General features: G+C 37.6%; 2 protein-coding genes across 3 annotated transcripts in view; one reads left to right on the top strand and one right to left on the bottom strand.

The window, feature by feature from the left end:
* The window catches only part of LOC107741259 (RING finger protein 215-like), a 10,698-nt gene extending 8,377 nt beyond the window's left edge, over nt 1–2,321 (bottom strand). Inside the window, exons 1-6 of the mRNA XM_016553961.1 lie at nt 1,992–2,321; nt 962–1,111; nt 812–883; nt 615–700; nt 471–525; nt 273–377 (exon numbers count right to left, since the gene is read on the bottom strand). Of these exons, the coding sequence (XP_016409447.1) occupies nt 273–377; nt 471–525; nt 615–700; nt 812–883; nt 962–1,111; nt 1,992–2,195 (672 nt within the window). The 5' untranslated portion in view covers nt 2,196–2,321. The remainder of the gene's footprint in view (nt 1–272; nt 378–470; nt 526–614; nt 701–811; nt 884–961; nt 1,112–1,991) is intronic.
* An 876-nt stretch (nt 2,322–3,197) lies between these two features.
* Nucleotides 3,198–14,720, top strand: LOC107741257 (protein HIRA-like). Of its 2 annotated transcripts, XR_001640185.1 has the most exons (26): nt 3,198–3,540; nt 4,087–4,149; nt 4,304–4,414; nt 4,717–4,807; nt 5,284–5,378; nt 5,477–5,572; nt 5,833–5,993; nt 6,162–6,329; nt 6,516–6,629; nt 7,527–7,597; nt 7,707–7,812; nt 8,293–8,508; nt 9,104–9,189; nt 9,282–9,458; nt 9,537–9,704; nt 9,790–9,994; nt 10,849–10,947; nt 11,225–11,373; nt 11,468–11,629; nt 11,840–11,898; nt 12,557–12,662; nt 12,796–12,918; nt 13,160–13,323; nt 13,505–13,593; nt 13,719–14,023; nt 14,071–14,720. XR_001640185.1 is itself a non-coding variant. In XM_016553958.1 (25 exons), the coding sequence occupies exons 1-25, from the start codon at nt 3,504–3,506 to the stop codon at nt 13,833–13,835; spliced, it is 3,033 nt and encodes a 1,010-aa protein (XP_016409444.1). In that variant the 5' UTR covers nt 3,198–3,503; the 3' UTR covers nt 13,836–14,720. The 2 variants fall into 2 exon arrangements, 1 of the variants encoding a protein (XP_016409444.1); XM_016553958.1 differs by having other exon boundaries at nt 13,719–14,720.
* The last annotated feature ends 318 nt before the right edge of the window (nt 14,721–15,038 follow it).

The raw sequence follows: 15,038 nt of genomic DNA, 5'->3' as shown, positions 1-15,038 counted from the left end.
CTTATGCAATGGAATCATTTAAGTTTTTTATTTTTAATAAATTTACAAAGATGTTAAAACCCAGTTTTTTGCTTTACCATTATGGTGTATGGAGTGTAGATTGATGGGGAAAAAAAGTAATTTAAAGCAGTTTAACATAAGGCAGCAACATAACAAAATGTGAAAAAAATGATGCACTGTAAGATGATTACACGACAGTACTGAAATATTTTGGACTGTAAGGCTATGACAGTAACCCTGGATGATATGATATGTCTTCATAACACTCATACCTGGACCTGAGAGTTGGTCTCCCCAGTGCAGATGACCCCTTGCCATTCCCCATACAACCCTCCTCTTGAACGGCCACAGCTGGACCACAGGGTCAAGGTGGCACCCTTTGACACAACATTTAGAAATACCACACTTCCACACTAATGAACAAGTGTGAAACTATGCTACATAGAAATGTATTATCAGTAAAATCTTACCAGACTGTCCTGTAGAAAAGACTTGTAAGTGACTTTTGCCGTTGCATGAAGGCCCCTAATTGAATAAAAGTAGAAAAAGACACATTCCTAAATTATATTCTGTTTATTCAGAAGAAAATCTGTAATTTCTTGACTGTGGATTACCTGAGGAGTGCTCCGATGAGCTTAGTGACATTTTCTGATGTCTGAATGATAATGATTGGCTTTGAGAGGACCTGAGAGAGATCCATCTATAGAGGAAGAACAGTTTTCTTTTCTTTTCTTTTTTAATTCTTATGCATATCTAATAACCATTATGAAATCAACTGAAGGTTTATGGAACAGAACAGCAAAGCTCTCACCTCTCGGACAGTTTTCTGGTTTAAAGCCAGTATAATCAAAGCAGATGCACCCAAAACAAGAGCACGCTTCATCTGTGGGACAGAGCTGTCGGTTTGATCAGTACTTCCTAATCATCATGTTTTAGTCTTCACAATGACAATTTTGAATACCTTATTGACCACAGAGACAGCAAACGACTCCTGGTTGCTGTTACTGGAAACTGTGCCTTCCTCCATCTGGACAGGTACCACTCCAATCCAGGGGTTCGGATCCTTTCCATCACTGCTTTCACTGTTGGTTTTAATAGCTTCGTCTTTTATCTGCAGAGAGAAAAAAAGAAGCATGACACTGATGCTTAAAACATCTGACAAATGTGTCCCACAACTTTATGTAATATTAGTTTTTAAAATATCAATTTTTACACTTCAGTCAAAAATAGAAGATGATCACTAGAATGTTCTTTCATTTCATTTCATTTTCTCTCATTTTGATTTAAAAAGGTTTTATAGTTTATACATTTTTATGTAATATTAAGCAGTTGTGCTCTAATTGTTTTACTTTATTCATAGAAATGAATGATATATATATATATATATATATATATATATATATACACACACACACACACACATGAATGAATGCTATATATCTTTATATAAAGTCTATATTATTTAATATTTTTGGGGTATACTGGTAATATATTGGTTATTGGCATAGATGAGCTTTAGGTTTATTTAAGTATTTTTATATTTAATGTACCACTGCTGACACAGCACAAGATATGTTACAAATGATAAAAGTGAATATACTTTTATATAACATTTTAGCAGATTACTCAAATAAAAGCAGCTATGCTATAATAAGTTAACACTATATTGTCAATATTTATATAATATTTAATATATGTCAATATTTATAATATTACATATTTTTTGTATCACAGTGCTGTCACAGTCAACACATGAGAAAATTGTTAAAATGCAAATATATTGAATAAAACATCGATTATTTTACAGCCAGAGCAAAAAAAAAAAAAAAAAAACACAATGAAAAACAATGAAACAATGAAAAAAATACATTTCGTTTCCTTTAGTTTTATATTATTAAGCAGTTAAACAGCCAGAGCAAGAAACAGACATTCAGAACAAAAATAAATGTCTTGCAATATCAAGTATCTGTTTGCATGCATTGATCACTTACTAATATGAGGTCTCCTTTGAGATCATGTTTGTTTTTGCTGTGGTTTTCCATAGGGTCGTTCTCCAGACTCCCCTGGACCACCTCACCCTGTAAAACATGCTGATGGTCTTCCAGAAACGCCTCTACAAATGCCACCTGTTCGCTGGACGCCAGCGGGCAAAGCCACAACGAGCACAGCACAGAAAGACAAGCTAATGCGCCCATGGCTCCCTGTCAGCTGATCTTATAAATCATAGACTGAAAGTTTGAGCCATACTGCACAGGACAGCCTCTGTTCTGTCACCTCCTGCTGATGTCAACAACAAACTGAGTGAGTTCTTCTTCTGCGGCTCGCTTTTTCCTGCCTGCGCTTGCGAAAGTGAAACTAGCTAGAATGGTAACTGTCTGTTCGCGCTGGTGGTAAATGCACTCATGTCCTCTAGGGGGCGCTGTGTGGTCAAATCATTCATTATGACACATCAAGCTCCGCCCTCTTCGTGTTTTGCTGGTTTGTATCCGCATTTCCTTGTAGTTCGATTTCTATATACATCCGTTATGAAAAGATGTGCGCTCGCCACCCAGTGGGAAGCTGTAAAATAGTTTTATAAAGCATTACTTTTTTTTTTAGCTTTTTTTTTAAGCTTTATTTTGCGCTTTTCCACTCAAAATATGTTTTTAAAAGGTTTCTGTAATCTAACCATTACTCAGTTCTGTACGTGCGTATTTGACATGACAATTAATTTGACTGTCCTTAATGAAAATTGTAATCCTTGTTTATAATTTGGCAAACGTTTTCCTCTATAAACAAAAAGTAATGTTTTATTTTTTTTATAATAATTTCGAATAAAATGTGCTAAATCTGTGAACTGCAGATGTCAAAACGGAACAATGGGGATAGATAGATAGATAGATAGATAGATAGATAGATAGATAGAATTAAAAATTCTCTATTAAAAAAAAGCCAGCTTTCAATTTTGTCACCAGTTATAGCATCTTGCTATTATGTTATTTCATACCAATACCATAACTATGCTACATGTCCAAAACGTGCTAATATCGTGGTTCTTTATTGTTATTGACCTCAGCCTTACTGTGGTATACTTCTGAAATTATGTAATGTAGCGCTGCTATTATTTAGTCGCTTTTGTATGTGAGTTCCTAATTTGTATGGAATTTCCTCATTACGCCTCTGCCAAGTGAATTAATGTAAATAAGGAACACACAAGTTGATTCTTTGTTTCCAAGGGAACTTCGAAGAAGACGGCGAACTTCCGGCGTGACTTCAGTTGCTGCTGCTTCACGCTCACAGATGAGAGAGAGAGAGAGAGAGAGAGAGAGAGAGAGAGAGAGAGAGATAAAGAGAGACAGAGAGACAGACAGACATGGAGTTCAACTGAGCAACAAAGTAACGGATGAGCCGCAGCACTTAAACGGCCGGGCAGGCGGGCGGACGCTGGAAACGATTCTCCTAGGGAGCGCAGAGGGAGAGATCGCGGGTTGCAAACGGCGGTTTTATAATTGATCAGCGTGAAGATGAAGCTCTTGAAGCCGAGTTGGGTCAATCACAATGGTGAGAGCAGCAGCCCGACTCTCTCTGTGTCTGTTTGTGTGTGTGTTTGTGCAGGAATCCGGGGCTTCAACTTGCGCTTTTGTTATGTAGAGAGACGGATCGGGTCTCTTCTGCAGGTCTGTGCTTACGATCGGATACTCTTTTGCACGTTTTAGCGCAATAAGAATCATAGTAACCGGCTGTTTTTTTTAGTTTTTTTTTTAGCTTGGCTGGTTTTTAAGAAGCCACCCATGAATATATGATGTGCACACCACCCATTTTGAAGTTGCAAAACACAGGCAGACCTCTGACATGGGTCGATGAGTCAATTGTGTTATTTAAGAGATGATTTGGCCATAAAGACAAGTCACAAGTTCCATTTAACCTGTTAATTATGTATGCTATATGCTAATGTGGCCTTATTTGCATTTCATTTAACCTGCTTTGGAATCGTGCATTTTATGTATTGTGTACATTTGTTGTTTGCTATTATTGCATCTTGTTTTGACAATGTTAGAGATGTGTTTTCAAACTGTATTTGTGTTATAAGTGTGTTTTTGTTTTCAGGTAAACCAATATTCTCAGTTGATATCCATCCAGATGGAACTAAGTTTGCTACAGGTGGCCAAGGTGAAAATCTAAACCCTCTAACATCTGTCATTCTTTTGCTGACTCTAGTTTAGCTTTCAGATGAAGCTTAGTTTGTAGAAGGTAGTTTTATTTCCATCCTAATTTAGTGACAAATGTGTTGTTGGGAGCTAATATTTTCAATGTTGATTGACAGGTGAGGACTCTGGGAAAGTTGTCATTTGGAATATGGCCCCGGTTCTTCGAGAGGAGGATGAGAAGAATGAGAATATTCCCAAATTGCTTTGTCAGATGGACAATCACTTAGGTATTACTTGATACTTAAATTTTTTTTATCTCTATATTCAAGATTAAAATATATGAATAAAGACACATGTTGTGGATTATTGTTCTCTTAAGACTCGATTTTGTTGCATTTATACCACATATTTTGCTCCCAACAATCAAAAGAACAATTCAGAGATGGTGTCTAGATTATGTTTTGTCACTTAAATGTATTTTAAACTCCTTTGGATGTGAACTGCACTGACAGAATGGGAGACGGAATGTGTGACACTGATGAATATTCAGCATCTAATTAAATGTTTTATGTAACTTTGTGCATTTCAGCATGTGTGAATTGCGTGCGCTGGTCAAATAATGGCTTATACCTGGCGTCAGGAGGAGACGACAAACTGGTCATGGTGTGGAAGAGAGCTGCGTGAGTAAAACTGACCCGCTCGGTGTATCGCTGTCTTTTCATTTCTCCCTTCACGCACACACGATGAATGGATTTAAAAAAAAAAAAAAAACGAGATGTTTATAAGTTAAACACAAACATGTCAAAATGATTTAGTAAAACATTTAGTTTTGTCACACATTTAAAACTTTTTTTGTTTTTTAACTATAACGTTTTTAAAATGCTATTATAATAATATTAATATTTTAATATATTTGAATATTAAAGTTTAAAAATAAGGATGTGATGCTAAAAATCGATTTTTAAATCCATATACCAGTTGACAGAATGACCTAGATGCCACTTGTGCAAATGCACTGCTTATTACCGTACTTTCTCCCCTACACAGATTGTTGTCTTTTTTTTGTTTATAAGACACAAACAGATACCACTCATGCATCCACAGATTCCACTCACAGGCCTTTGAGGCATTATGTGGTGTTTCTTTTGTTGTGCAGTTTCATAGGTCCAAGCACAGTGTTTGGGTCCAGCAGTAAACTGGCTAATGTGGAACAGTGGAGATGCGTCATGATTCTGAGGAACCACACGGGAGGTGAGGGGGGAAAACGCTGCTCATGTAGATGCTGGATATTGTCTTCAATTTTGGCATTGTGTGAAGCACATGTGGTGTTCTCTATAAATCTGATTCAGATGTAATGGATGTCGCCTGGTCACCTCATGATGTCTGGCTCGCGTCCTGCAGTGTGGATAACACCATCGTTATATGGAACGCTCGAAAATTTCCAGGTGAAATGTCAGTTTAGATTTGAGAAAAAGTAGTCTAGCATCAGTTTTTTTTCAGATGCCGCTTGGTTTGATGTATGTTGTAATGCAGTGGCATTAAGTTTGGCTTGAATGCCCAAATACTTTCATGGTCACTCTAGTATCTAGGAAAGTTTTGTCAGGGAATTTTCTAAAGGTTTGGCTTCTGTATCAGTATATTCAGTTCTGAATCAAAGCTTCGTCTACTGCATTTTTGAATTTGCTTTTATATGTGTATGCCACAGAGATTGTGATGACTTTAAAGGGACACACAGGGCTGGTGAAAGGTCTGACGTGGGACCCAGTTGGAAAGTACATCGCCTCCCAGGCAGATGACCATAGCCTGAAGGTCTGGAGGACCATGGACTGGCAGATGGAGACAAACATCACCAAACCTTTCAGTGAAGTAAGACTTCAGACTTCAAGCTGCTCACCAGAAATGCTAGTTTGGGATTGTATTTACTTGCTTGTTAGTCTTATTTTCATTTTGTTTATTTTTTTTCTTCTTTAAATTGTTTACATGCGTGTGACCCTGTATTCTCTCTTTTTTTCCTTCTCTCTTGCTTTGATTCAGTGTGGCGGCACCACACATGTCCTGAGGCTGAGCTGGTCTCCAGATGGTCAGTACCTGGTTTCAGCTCATGCCATGAATAATTCTGGGCCCACAGCTCAGATCATCGAACGCGATGGCTGGAAAACCAACATGGACTTTGTGGGTCATCGAAAAGCTGTTACTGTGGTGGTTAGTGTCGGTTCAAATCTGTAATATTCCACAGAAAAGCATGCATTGAAATCTCCATCGTAGTTTGTACTGTAGTGTTTTCCTTTTGTTTAGATGAAATCATGATTTTTAAAATTGGCTGAGCATTAGAAGTTGATTCTTGTCTCTTATCAAGTGGTTTATGAGTTCCTCTCCATCTCTTTGCAGAAGTTCAATCCTAAGATCTTTAAGAAGAAACAGAAGAACGGCAGTACTCCCAAACCCAGCTGCCCATACTGCTGCTGTGCTGTGGGCAGTAAGGACCGCTCACTCTCTGTATGGGTATGAGACTTCTCAATATCACCCCTTGGTTTGGCCCCACTACAAAAAAAAAAATAATAATAATTTCATAAAGGCATATTTCTATAGATCATAGTTCCTACGATCATGGGAAAACCTGGAAATTCTGAATTAAATTAAAAGTAAATTATAAATTTGTGCAAAATCAAGGGAAACTAATAAAATCTTAAAATGTACAATTTTAAATAACTGTTTTCTATTGTAACATATTTTAAAATGTAATTTATTCCTGTGATGCAAAGCTGAATTTTAAGCAATTATTACGCCATTCTTCGTGTCACATGCTCCTTCAGAAATCATTGTAAAATGCTGATTTGGTGTTCAGAAAACATTACTTATTATTAACGTTGAAAACTGTTTTTATGGAAACCCTGATTTTTTTTCACGGTTCGGTTGATGAATAGAACTTTCAAAGGAACGGCATTTATTTGAAACAGAAATCTTTTGTAACAAAATAAAAGTATTATTTTCATTCAAAACAATCATACTGACCTCAAAATTTTGAATGGTAGTATAAACAATTTTGTGGTTATGCTTTGCTTAAAAATATTGTTTAATGTTCAATGTAAAACAGACAGGATGAAGCAATAAATCACATCTCAGCCATGTTAACGAGTTTTTGTCCTAACCAGCTGCAACCACGATAATACATTTTGTCAGTCCCGTTACGCTGGACTCTGGGCTCCCACAGTGAAGCCTTATTGGTCCAAGGCTCCACAAAGCTGTTTAAGAACCAAATATGTTCTGATATGTTCTCATTCTCTTGTATTTCTCTTTCAATGAGGACAAAAAAATGTCACATTCATGCAGTGTAAGGGTGTGATTTCTGAATGTTAAGATGACGCACCTTGAATCAGTTGTCCTGTTCTTGTTTTTCAGCTCACCTCACTTAAGCGCCCACTGGTGGTTATCCATGACCTCTTTGATAAGTCCATTATGGATATTTCATGGTAAGAAAACAGCTTTTCTGTTTTCCAAACTCTGTAAAGCATCATACACACTCTAGTGGGGTAAAAACTTACATGCATGAGAGTATTGTGAACGGGTCGTATCTCTCAGGACACTCAATGGGCTGGGACTCCTGGTGTGCTCCATGGATGGAACTGTGGCTTTCTTGGATTTCTCGCAGGACGAACTGGGAGATCCCTTGAATGAAGAGGAAAAGGTGGAGAAAATATACACACACCAGTCAACATTAAGGCAAAAATAACTTTTCAGTTATATAATTGAAAGATCTCAGCAGTGTTTATCTGGCAGAAAAAAGTGGAATCTCCCTTAAGTTGCACACATTTAGTTATTTATTTATTTAATTAATTAATGATATGTGAATTGTTTCTTTAAACCATTTGTTGAAATATGCAAATTCGTTCAAATTTTCCAGTCCTACTTAAAGAGATACACAGGACATTCCAGTGTTTGCTATTTGCCTTTGCTTGCTTAATGCAGTGTGACAACAACAGCGATGCAGCATTTAAAAAAAATAGCTTGTTACAGGGAAAGCCACACTGTTTAAAAACAGCTGAGCTACTGTCACGCTTCTAAAGAATGTAAATGGCTTAAAACTTTGCTACTTTTAGTTAGTTACTCAGCACACACAAACTAACAAGGTGGCGAGAAAATAAGATTTCTGTGTATCTTTGTGTAGAATGCTATTCATCAGAACATCTACGGAAAGAGTCTGGCCATTACTATGGAATCCCACCTTTCCAGCACTATTATTGAGAACCCAGAAATGCTGAAGTATCAGCAGGAACGGCAGGGGAACCAGAACCCCAATGGAGCCCAGGGAAGCAGTCATGAGAACCAGACGCCCAAACTCACCAATGTGCTCAACGGAGAGTCCCTGGAGGACATCAGGAAGGTCAGAGGAAAGAATATGTAACAATACACACAGCAGTCTTTTTTAAGTGGTTAAAATGGTTAATATGGTAAATAATGATTGGTTCCTCGTATTTCCACCTCCAGCCATGGCTGGCTTGCAAGTTTACAAAGTATAGTTTCCTGCTCTGTCAAATATTTAAAATCCATGTCTAGCATAATTTGTTTCCAAATGCTAATTGGTTTGACACTTAGGTATCTAAATAAATTAAATTCATATATTTTATGTGTGACTTAAGAGTCCAAAAGTGTCCAAGTACTTTTTGGGACTAAAAGACATTGCCGGATCATACTGCCCAGCCCTAATACACATAATGAGTGGTTATGGAAAATTGTAATAGTTTACATACATATTACATGCAAATACATAATGTGTGGGTGACATTTAAATAATTTGCATACACTTTACATGCACATCTGCCTGTCTCTCAGTCTCTGTATGAATCTGTATATTTATGTATCATTTAATACCAAGATGGTCATAGCATAGTAGTTTAGAGAGCACTTAACACTTTTGTCCCCAAAAAATATGTTTGCAGGACTGTAGTTGCTAACAAATGGCACTTTTTTTTGGGCAGAACCTCTTAAAGAAGCAGGTGGAGACCAGAACTGCAGATGGGAGGAGAAGAATCACACCTCTCTGCATTGCACAGCTCGACACGGGGTAACGAACACGCACAACAGCACGTCTAAAATTATCACTCACCTATACCACAGCATACATTCAGTGGCTGAATGTCTCTTACTTTTACCCAGGGACTTCTCACCAGCATTGTTCAACAGCGTCCCAATCTTGCCGGGGTCGTCTGCATCGACTCAGCTCACCCCTCAGATCTCTTCGGATTCCAGTACAGCCAACTCACTTGGCTTGCGACCCTCCCATGACCCCACCACCACCTCTCCCAACAAAACTGCAGAAGAGAACAAGGACAGGTAAGTTTACTATGTAATGTCCCATTTCCCCTCTCTCTCAACCAATACTTTGTAAAAATCTAATTTCTCTCTTTTTAGTGGACCTGCAGCTGTAAATTCGATCGGTATGAAATCGAATCTGCTGTTGACATCTGCCTCCAAGATCGAGCCCATGAAAGCACTGGATTCACGATTTACTGAAAGGTCAAAGGCCACGCCAGGGGTCACTAGTGTACCCCTCACTATAGGCATCACTCCACTTGACAGGTAATAAAATCTGCATGATAACTGCATGGTGTTCTCTTCTAAACTGAACTTAAAAACAAACTGAAGTTTTGTGGTTCTATCTCAGGGTAAAAGACAGCAGCTCTGTGAAGGAGCCGAAAGGAAAAGATGAAACCAGCAGCGATAGTGAGGACAAGGGCATGGTGAAATCGCTATCTATGGCCAAGAGGAAGGGAGAGATGGAGGGAGCAGAGGTGGTAGAAAAGAGGAAGAAGGGAAGGCCACGAAAAGATGCCAAAATGATGATGCCCATATCACAGCCCTTCCCACAGGTAACATTTCTTCTTTCGAGTTTCAAAGTCGACTGATCAGGCCTGTTCAGATCTGTGAAAACTGTGTAACTGCTAAAGCACAGCTGCTAAAAATATTTGAAGTATATAACAAAAACATTTTTACATATAATTTATGAATATGAATATTCATAAATAAATATGTATGTATATACAGCATTTTAATACATATTGCATAGTACCAGTCAACAGTTTGGGTTTGATAAGACTCACCAAGGCTGCATTTGTGTATCAGAAAATAAACCGTAACTGTGAAATATTATTACAATTTTAAATAACTGTTTTCTATTTTAATATTTAAAAACGTAATTCATTTTGGTGATGCAAAGTTGAATTACTCCAGTCTTCAGTGTCACATGATCTTTCAGAAATCAATGCTGACTTGATGCTCATGAAACATTTATTATTGTCAATGTTGAAAACAGTTGTGCTGCTTAATATTTCTGTGGAAACTGATTTTCTTTCTTTAGTAAAATAATAAAAAAATATTTATTTGAAATCTAAATCTATTTACTGCCACTTTTGATCAATTTAATACATCCTTGCTGAATAAAAGAAATCTTACTGACACTTAAACTTGTGAAGAGTACTATATGAATGTATGTTTATTTTTATACAACTTTTTTATATTGTATATCAAATATATAAGAAAAATGGACACTAGTTGACTATGACCTCTATACTATAATCTCTATATCTTTCATTATCTTTCCATTACCTTAATGACCATGGCACATAAGAAACCCTGAGAGTCCTTCATTAGAACCCATGTGATGTCAGTGCGCATCAAAGACCAAGTTTGTTGACTGACTTTTGACTGGTCTTTTCTCTTGTAGACTCCAGTCTCAGCGGAGAAGGAGCCGTCTCGATTAACAACACCTGTAGCGGTGTTAAAACTTCCTACCCCATCCATACAGAAGTCATTTAGCACTCAGGTATGACTCAAAAACTCTCTACACCCAAGATATCAGTCCTGTGCATGCAATGAACGCTCTCGGCAGATCATAATGTGTAATCAGCAAGCTCAAGTACTATAAAAGTGTTAAATGTAATGTAATTCAAACATAGACTCAATACCATTTCTGCATGAAAAACCAGCCTGGTTAATGACCCAGCTATTAGAGAACTTAAATCAGCTTATAATAAAAACATGGTCTAAAATCCACAAAACGGTCATTTTGATTTCATGGGCTTTTTAACCTGCGTGTTTAGGTGAGTACAGACGCCATCACGTATCTGGAGGTGGAGAACGAGGTCTCGGTGGTGTCTGGAGCTCGTCTCAGTCAGCTCAAATGGAGCAGAGAGGGGCGAGAGTGGGACATGCTGCTGACCAGTCGCATCATCATAGCAACCGGGAGCAGGTGAGCACACAACGCGTGTTAAAACACACTGGTTTATGCCTGATTTTGACAAAGGTAAAAATCAAGGTACTAATAGTAACTTATTTTTTCATAGCGATGTTGTTGCTGTAGCATGCGAGGACCGCACACTCTCTGTCTTCACTACATGTGGACGGAGACTGATTCCATCCATCATTCTGTCCGCCCCCATGTCAGCACTTCATTGCTCGGGACACTTTGTCATGGCGCTGATGGCATCAGCCACGCTGTCTGTCTGGTACTGACCCTTCCTCTATGTTTCTCAATAGAAAAGTCCAGACAAGTCATTTGTTGACTGATGCTAAAAACGTGGCCGTATTTATAACAGGAGTCAGGTTGATTTGTGCCTTTTTTTTTTTTTTTTAAAGGCCAGTGATTATTTACATAAATTCTGAAAGATCTAGATCTGACATGATGTTAAATGGCTGGTGTTGTCTCTTTTCTGCAGGGATGTTCAGAAACAGACGGCTTTGGTCAAAAATGAATCTCTGAATCCAATCTTATCAGGTGGGATTTTTTCTTTCTTTCTTTAATAAATTGAGATCTTCTTTCTTTTTATAGTTTTATGTTGACCTTTATTAATCGACTCTTCGCTAAACACCACCCCACCTTGATTTCTACTGTTCATAAAGTTCTAAAATTGATTGGATGTTATTCCATGGGCTGAAAAAATATTTCTTTTAAACGTCCCATTCTTCATAGAATCCTGAAAAAATTGATCACGGTTTCCACAACAATTGTTTTCAACACTGATAATAATAAGAAACGTTTCTTAAGCAGAAAATCAGCATACTAGAATGATTTCTGAAGTATCATGTGACACTGAAGACCACCAAAAGAATATTGACTGCTGAAAATTCAGCTTTGCCATCACAGGAATAAATTACTATTTAAAATGTATTCAAATAGAAAACTGTTATTATAAATTGTGGTGATATTTTGCCATTTTTGATCAAATAAACACAGCTTTGGTGAGCATAAGAGACTTTTCAAAAACATTTCAAAATCTTACTGAACCAAAACTTTTCAATGGTACACAAAACTGCTGAATTACATGAGAAGAGCAGAAGTTTGTCTGACAAAATGATGGGCAGCAATAATTAGACAAATGAACTATCATAAATCAGTTGAAATATAATAATACCTTATCTCTTTCTCACTCCAGGCACAGACGCTACAGTAAGTCAGTCTTTTTTGACTCAGCAAGGTGTACCTGTGGTTTCGCTGTCAAATGGCAAAACCTACTGTTTCAACTCCTCACTGGAGACCTGGTGAGTGATAAACAAACCATGTGTTAATTGAAGTTTTAACATCTAACAACCAGAAACTGTCCAAATAATTTTCAGGGCCACTATGATTGTTCTGCCTCTGATATTTTGTGTCCTTTCTCTACATCTCTAATAGGAATTTGATCGCAGATAAGCAGGACTCTCTTGTACAGTGTGCGGACTTCCGCAATTGCTTGACCTCTCAGGATGCTCTGGGCTCCATGGGGCCACTGGCTCTCACACAGAGCCGTAATCTAAGGTAACAGACTTTGCTAATGCTTCTTTCAGATTCACGATCACTATAATTAGTTTTAATACTAATTTTATGAGAAAAGGGAAAAGTCCACACTACAGCTCTAATGATAACAACATAGTAGAACAATATTGTCGGAATTACTCATTTTAAAGAGCTTGAACATTGAAAGGGATAGCCCATTATCTTTATAGTTATCGTTCTTGGGGTGAACAGGCCTTAACCGTCTCACTTCTGTCTCTCTCAGTGCGGGGCGGTTGGCATCTCGCTTTTCATCGACTCCTCACCACTTGCAGCAGGGAATGACTCTGGCCTTCTTGGAGAACCAGCTCTCCTCCTCCCTCATCCTCCTCTCAGCAAGCGAGTACAGACACTGGCTTCTCATCTACGCACGTTTCCTCGTAAACGAGGGTGAGTGAGAAGGTGGCCAGCTGGTAAAAAGAGTCAAGAGGGTCTATTAGAAATAAAGCAATAGTTCACCGAAAACTATAAATTTGCTGAAAATGTATTCACCCTCAGGCCATCTTAGATAAAGATGCGTTTGTTTCGTAATCGGAACAGATTTACAATAACTCTGTGTGTATCTGTGAAGGTTATGAGCAGAGGTTAAGGGAACTATGTCAGGATTTACTGGGACCAGTTCACAAATCCAGTAGCAGCTCCTGGGAGCCGACAGTCCTGGTATGAATTTTTCTGGAACTTAATTACAGATTTGTTATTGGTATAGTTTTTGTATTTACTGATAAAACCAAAGCGTCATTCAGAATCGTTTTCAAAAACTGCACTGTCTTCTGTGTCCATTTCAGGGACTGAGAAAGAGGGATCTGTTGACAGAGGTGATGCCTGTGATTGGTCAAAACTTGCGGTTCCAGAGACTCTTCACTGAGTACCAGGATCAGCTCGAATTGCTGCGCTTGAAATAGCACTTCACCTTTGACTTCCTGATGTTTCACCCCTGACCCCTTCCTGGCCTGTACATGTGCTAACAGTCTGCCTTAGCTTTACTGACAGCACTATCTTAAACGCAGACATGGACACTAATTAAAATGGGCAAAAATAATGTTGATTTTTTTTTTAAAGAATTAATTTGATAAATACATTAATGAATTATGTTTGTAAACTTTTTTTTTTTTTTGCTGTTGGTAAGAAAGAGAAAAGGATGAGTTAACACATTTTGGGATAATTTTGATCAAGCACAAAGTGTGCATGGCAGTCATCTTGAAACTGGACAACTAAAAGTTGCTATAAGTGGTGATCCAACTCTCCCTGCCTCCTTTCTTTTTGTCTTTCTCCTTTCAGTTCTTATTTGTACATCCACTTGTCATTTATTTGTAAATGTTTGTAAAAGGCAATTTCTTTTTTTTCTCCGTTTTCTATAAAATAAAGAAAATGGTCAATCTTCAATTAAAAAAGGAATAATCAATTTACCAATTCTAAAATCTGTTGCTCCTTTCTCTCTCGTGTGTCGTATGGTGATTTATTTGCTGGTGCTACAAACTAACATCAGGGCACTTTAGTTGGTCCTTATGTAGTACTACCTTGTTTTGGGCAGGTGGTGGTAGTAGAGATCTGATTATTTCGACAGGGTCCAAAATAACCACTCTCTAACAAGAAAAAGAGTGTTTGGCTTGAAAAGAAAAGCATTGTTTGTAAACTTTTTCTAGGAACTGCAACATGGTTCAAGTCGATAGAAATATAATCTGAATCCTGATGTTATAAGTGTGATTGAAAACAAAGATGTACATGACTTTTCAAAAGTTTGGGGTCCGTAAGATTTTATAATGTTGAAAGAAGTCTGGAAGTCAGAAGAAGGCTGCACTTATTTGGAATAAAACAGTAATAATGTGAAAGATTGCCATTTGAAATAACTGTTTTCTGTTTTGATATTTTAAAATAATTTATTCCTGTGAGGGCAATGCTGGAGCAGTCATTACTTCAGTCTTCAGTGTCACATGAGCCGTCAGAAATATGCTAATTTGATGCTCAAGGAACACTTATTATTATCAAAAACAATAAACAGTTGAACAACATTTGTGCTGCTTAATAGTTTTGTGTAAACTCTGATCATTTTTTCCCCAAGATCCTTTAATAGAACGTTCAAAGAACAGCATTTATTTAAAATAAAA

The sequence above is a fragment of the Sinocyclocheilus rhinocerous genome, unplaced genomic scaffold, assembly GCF_001515625.1.
Source record: "Sinocyclocheilus rhinocerous isolate Xijiao unplaced genomic scaffold, SAMN03320098_v1.1 scaffold615, whole genome shotgun sequence".
Taxonomy (NCBI): Eukaryota; Metazoa; Chordata; class Actinopteri; order Cypriniformes; family Cyprinidae; genus Sinocyclocheilus; species Sinocyclocheilus rhinocerous.
This window is presented reverse-complemented; position numbering and strand designations above follow the sequence as displayed.

What these genes read in the sequence shown, in the direction of transcription:
- LOC107741257 (XM_016553958.1), top strand. Translation starts at nt 3,504, where the DNA reads ATGAAGCTCTTGAAGCCGAGTTGGGTCAATCACAATG. An exon ending in TCTGAGGAACCACACGGGAG is followed by an intron (nt 5,379 to 5,476) that starts GTGAGGGGGGAA and finishes AATCTGATTCAG; the next exon opens with ATGTAATGGATGTCGCCTGG. An exon ending in TCAGCCACGCTGTCTGTCTG is followed by an intron (nt 11,630 to 11,839) that starts GTACTGACCCTT and finishes TCTTTTCTGCAG; the next exon opens with GGATGTTCAGAAACAGACGG.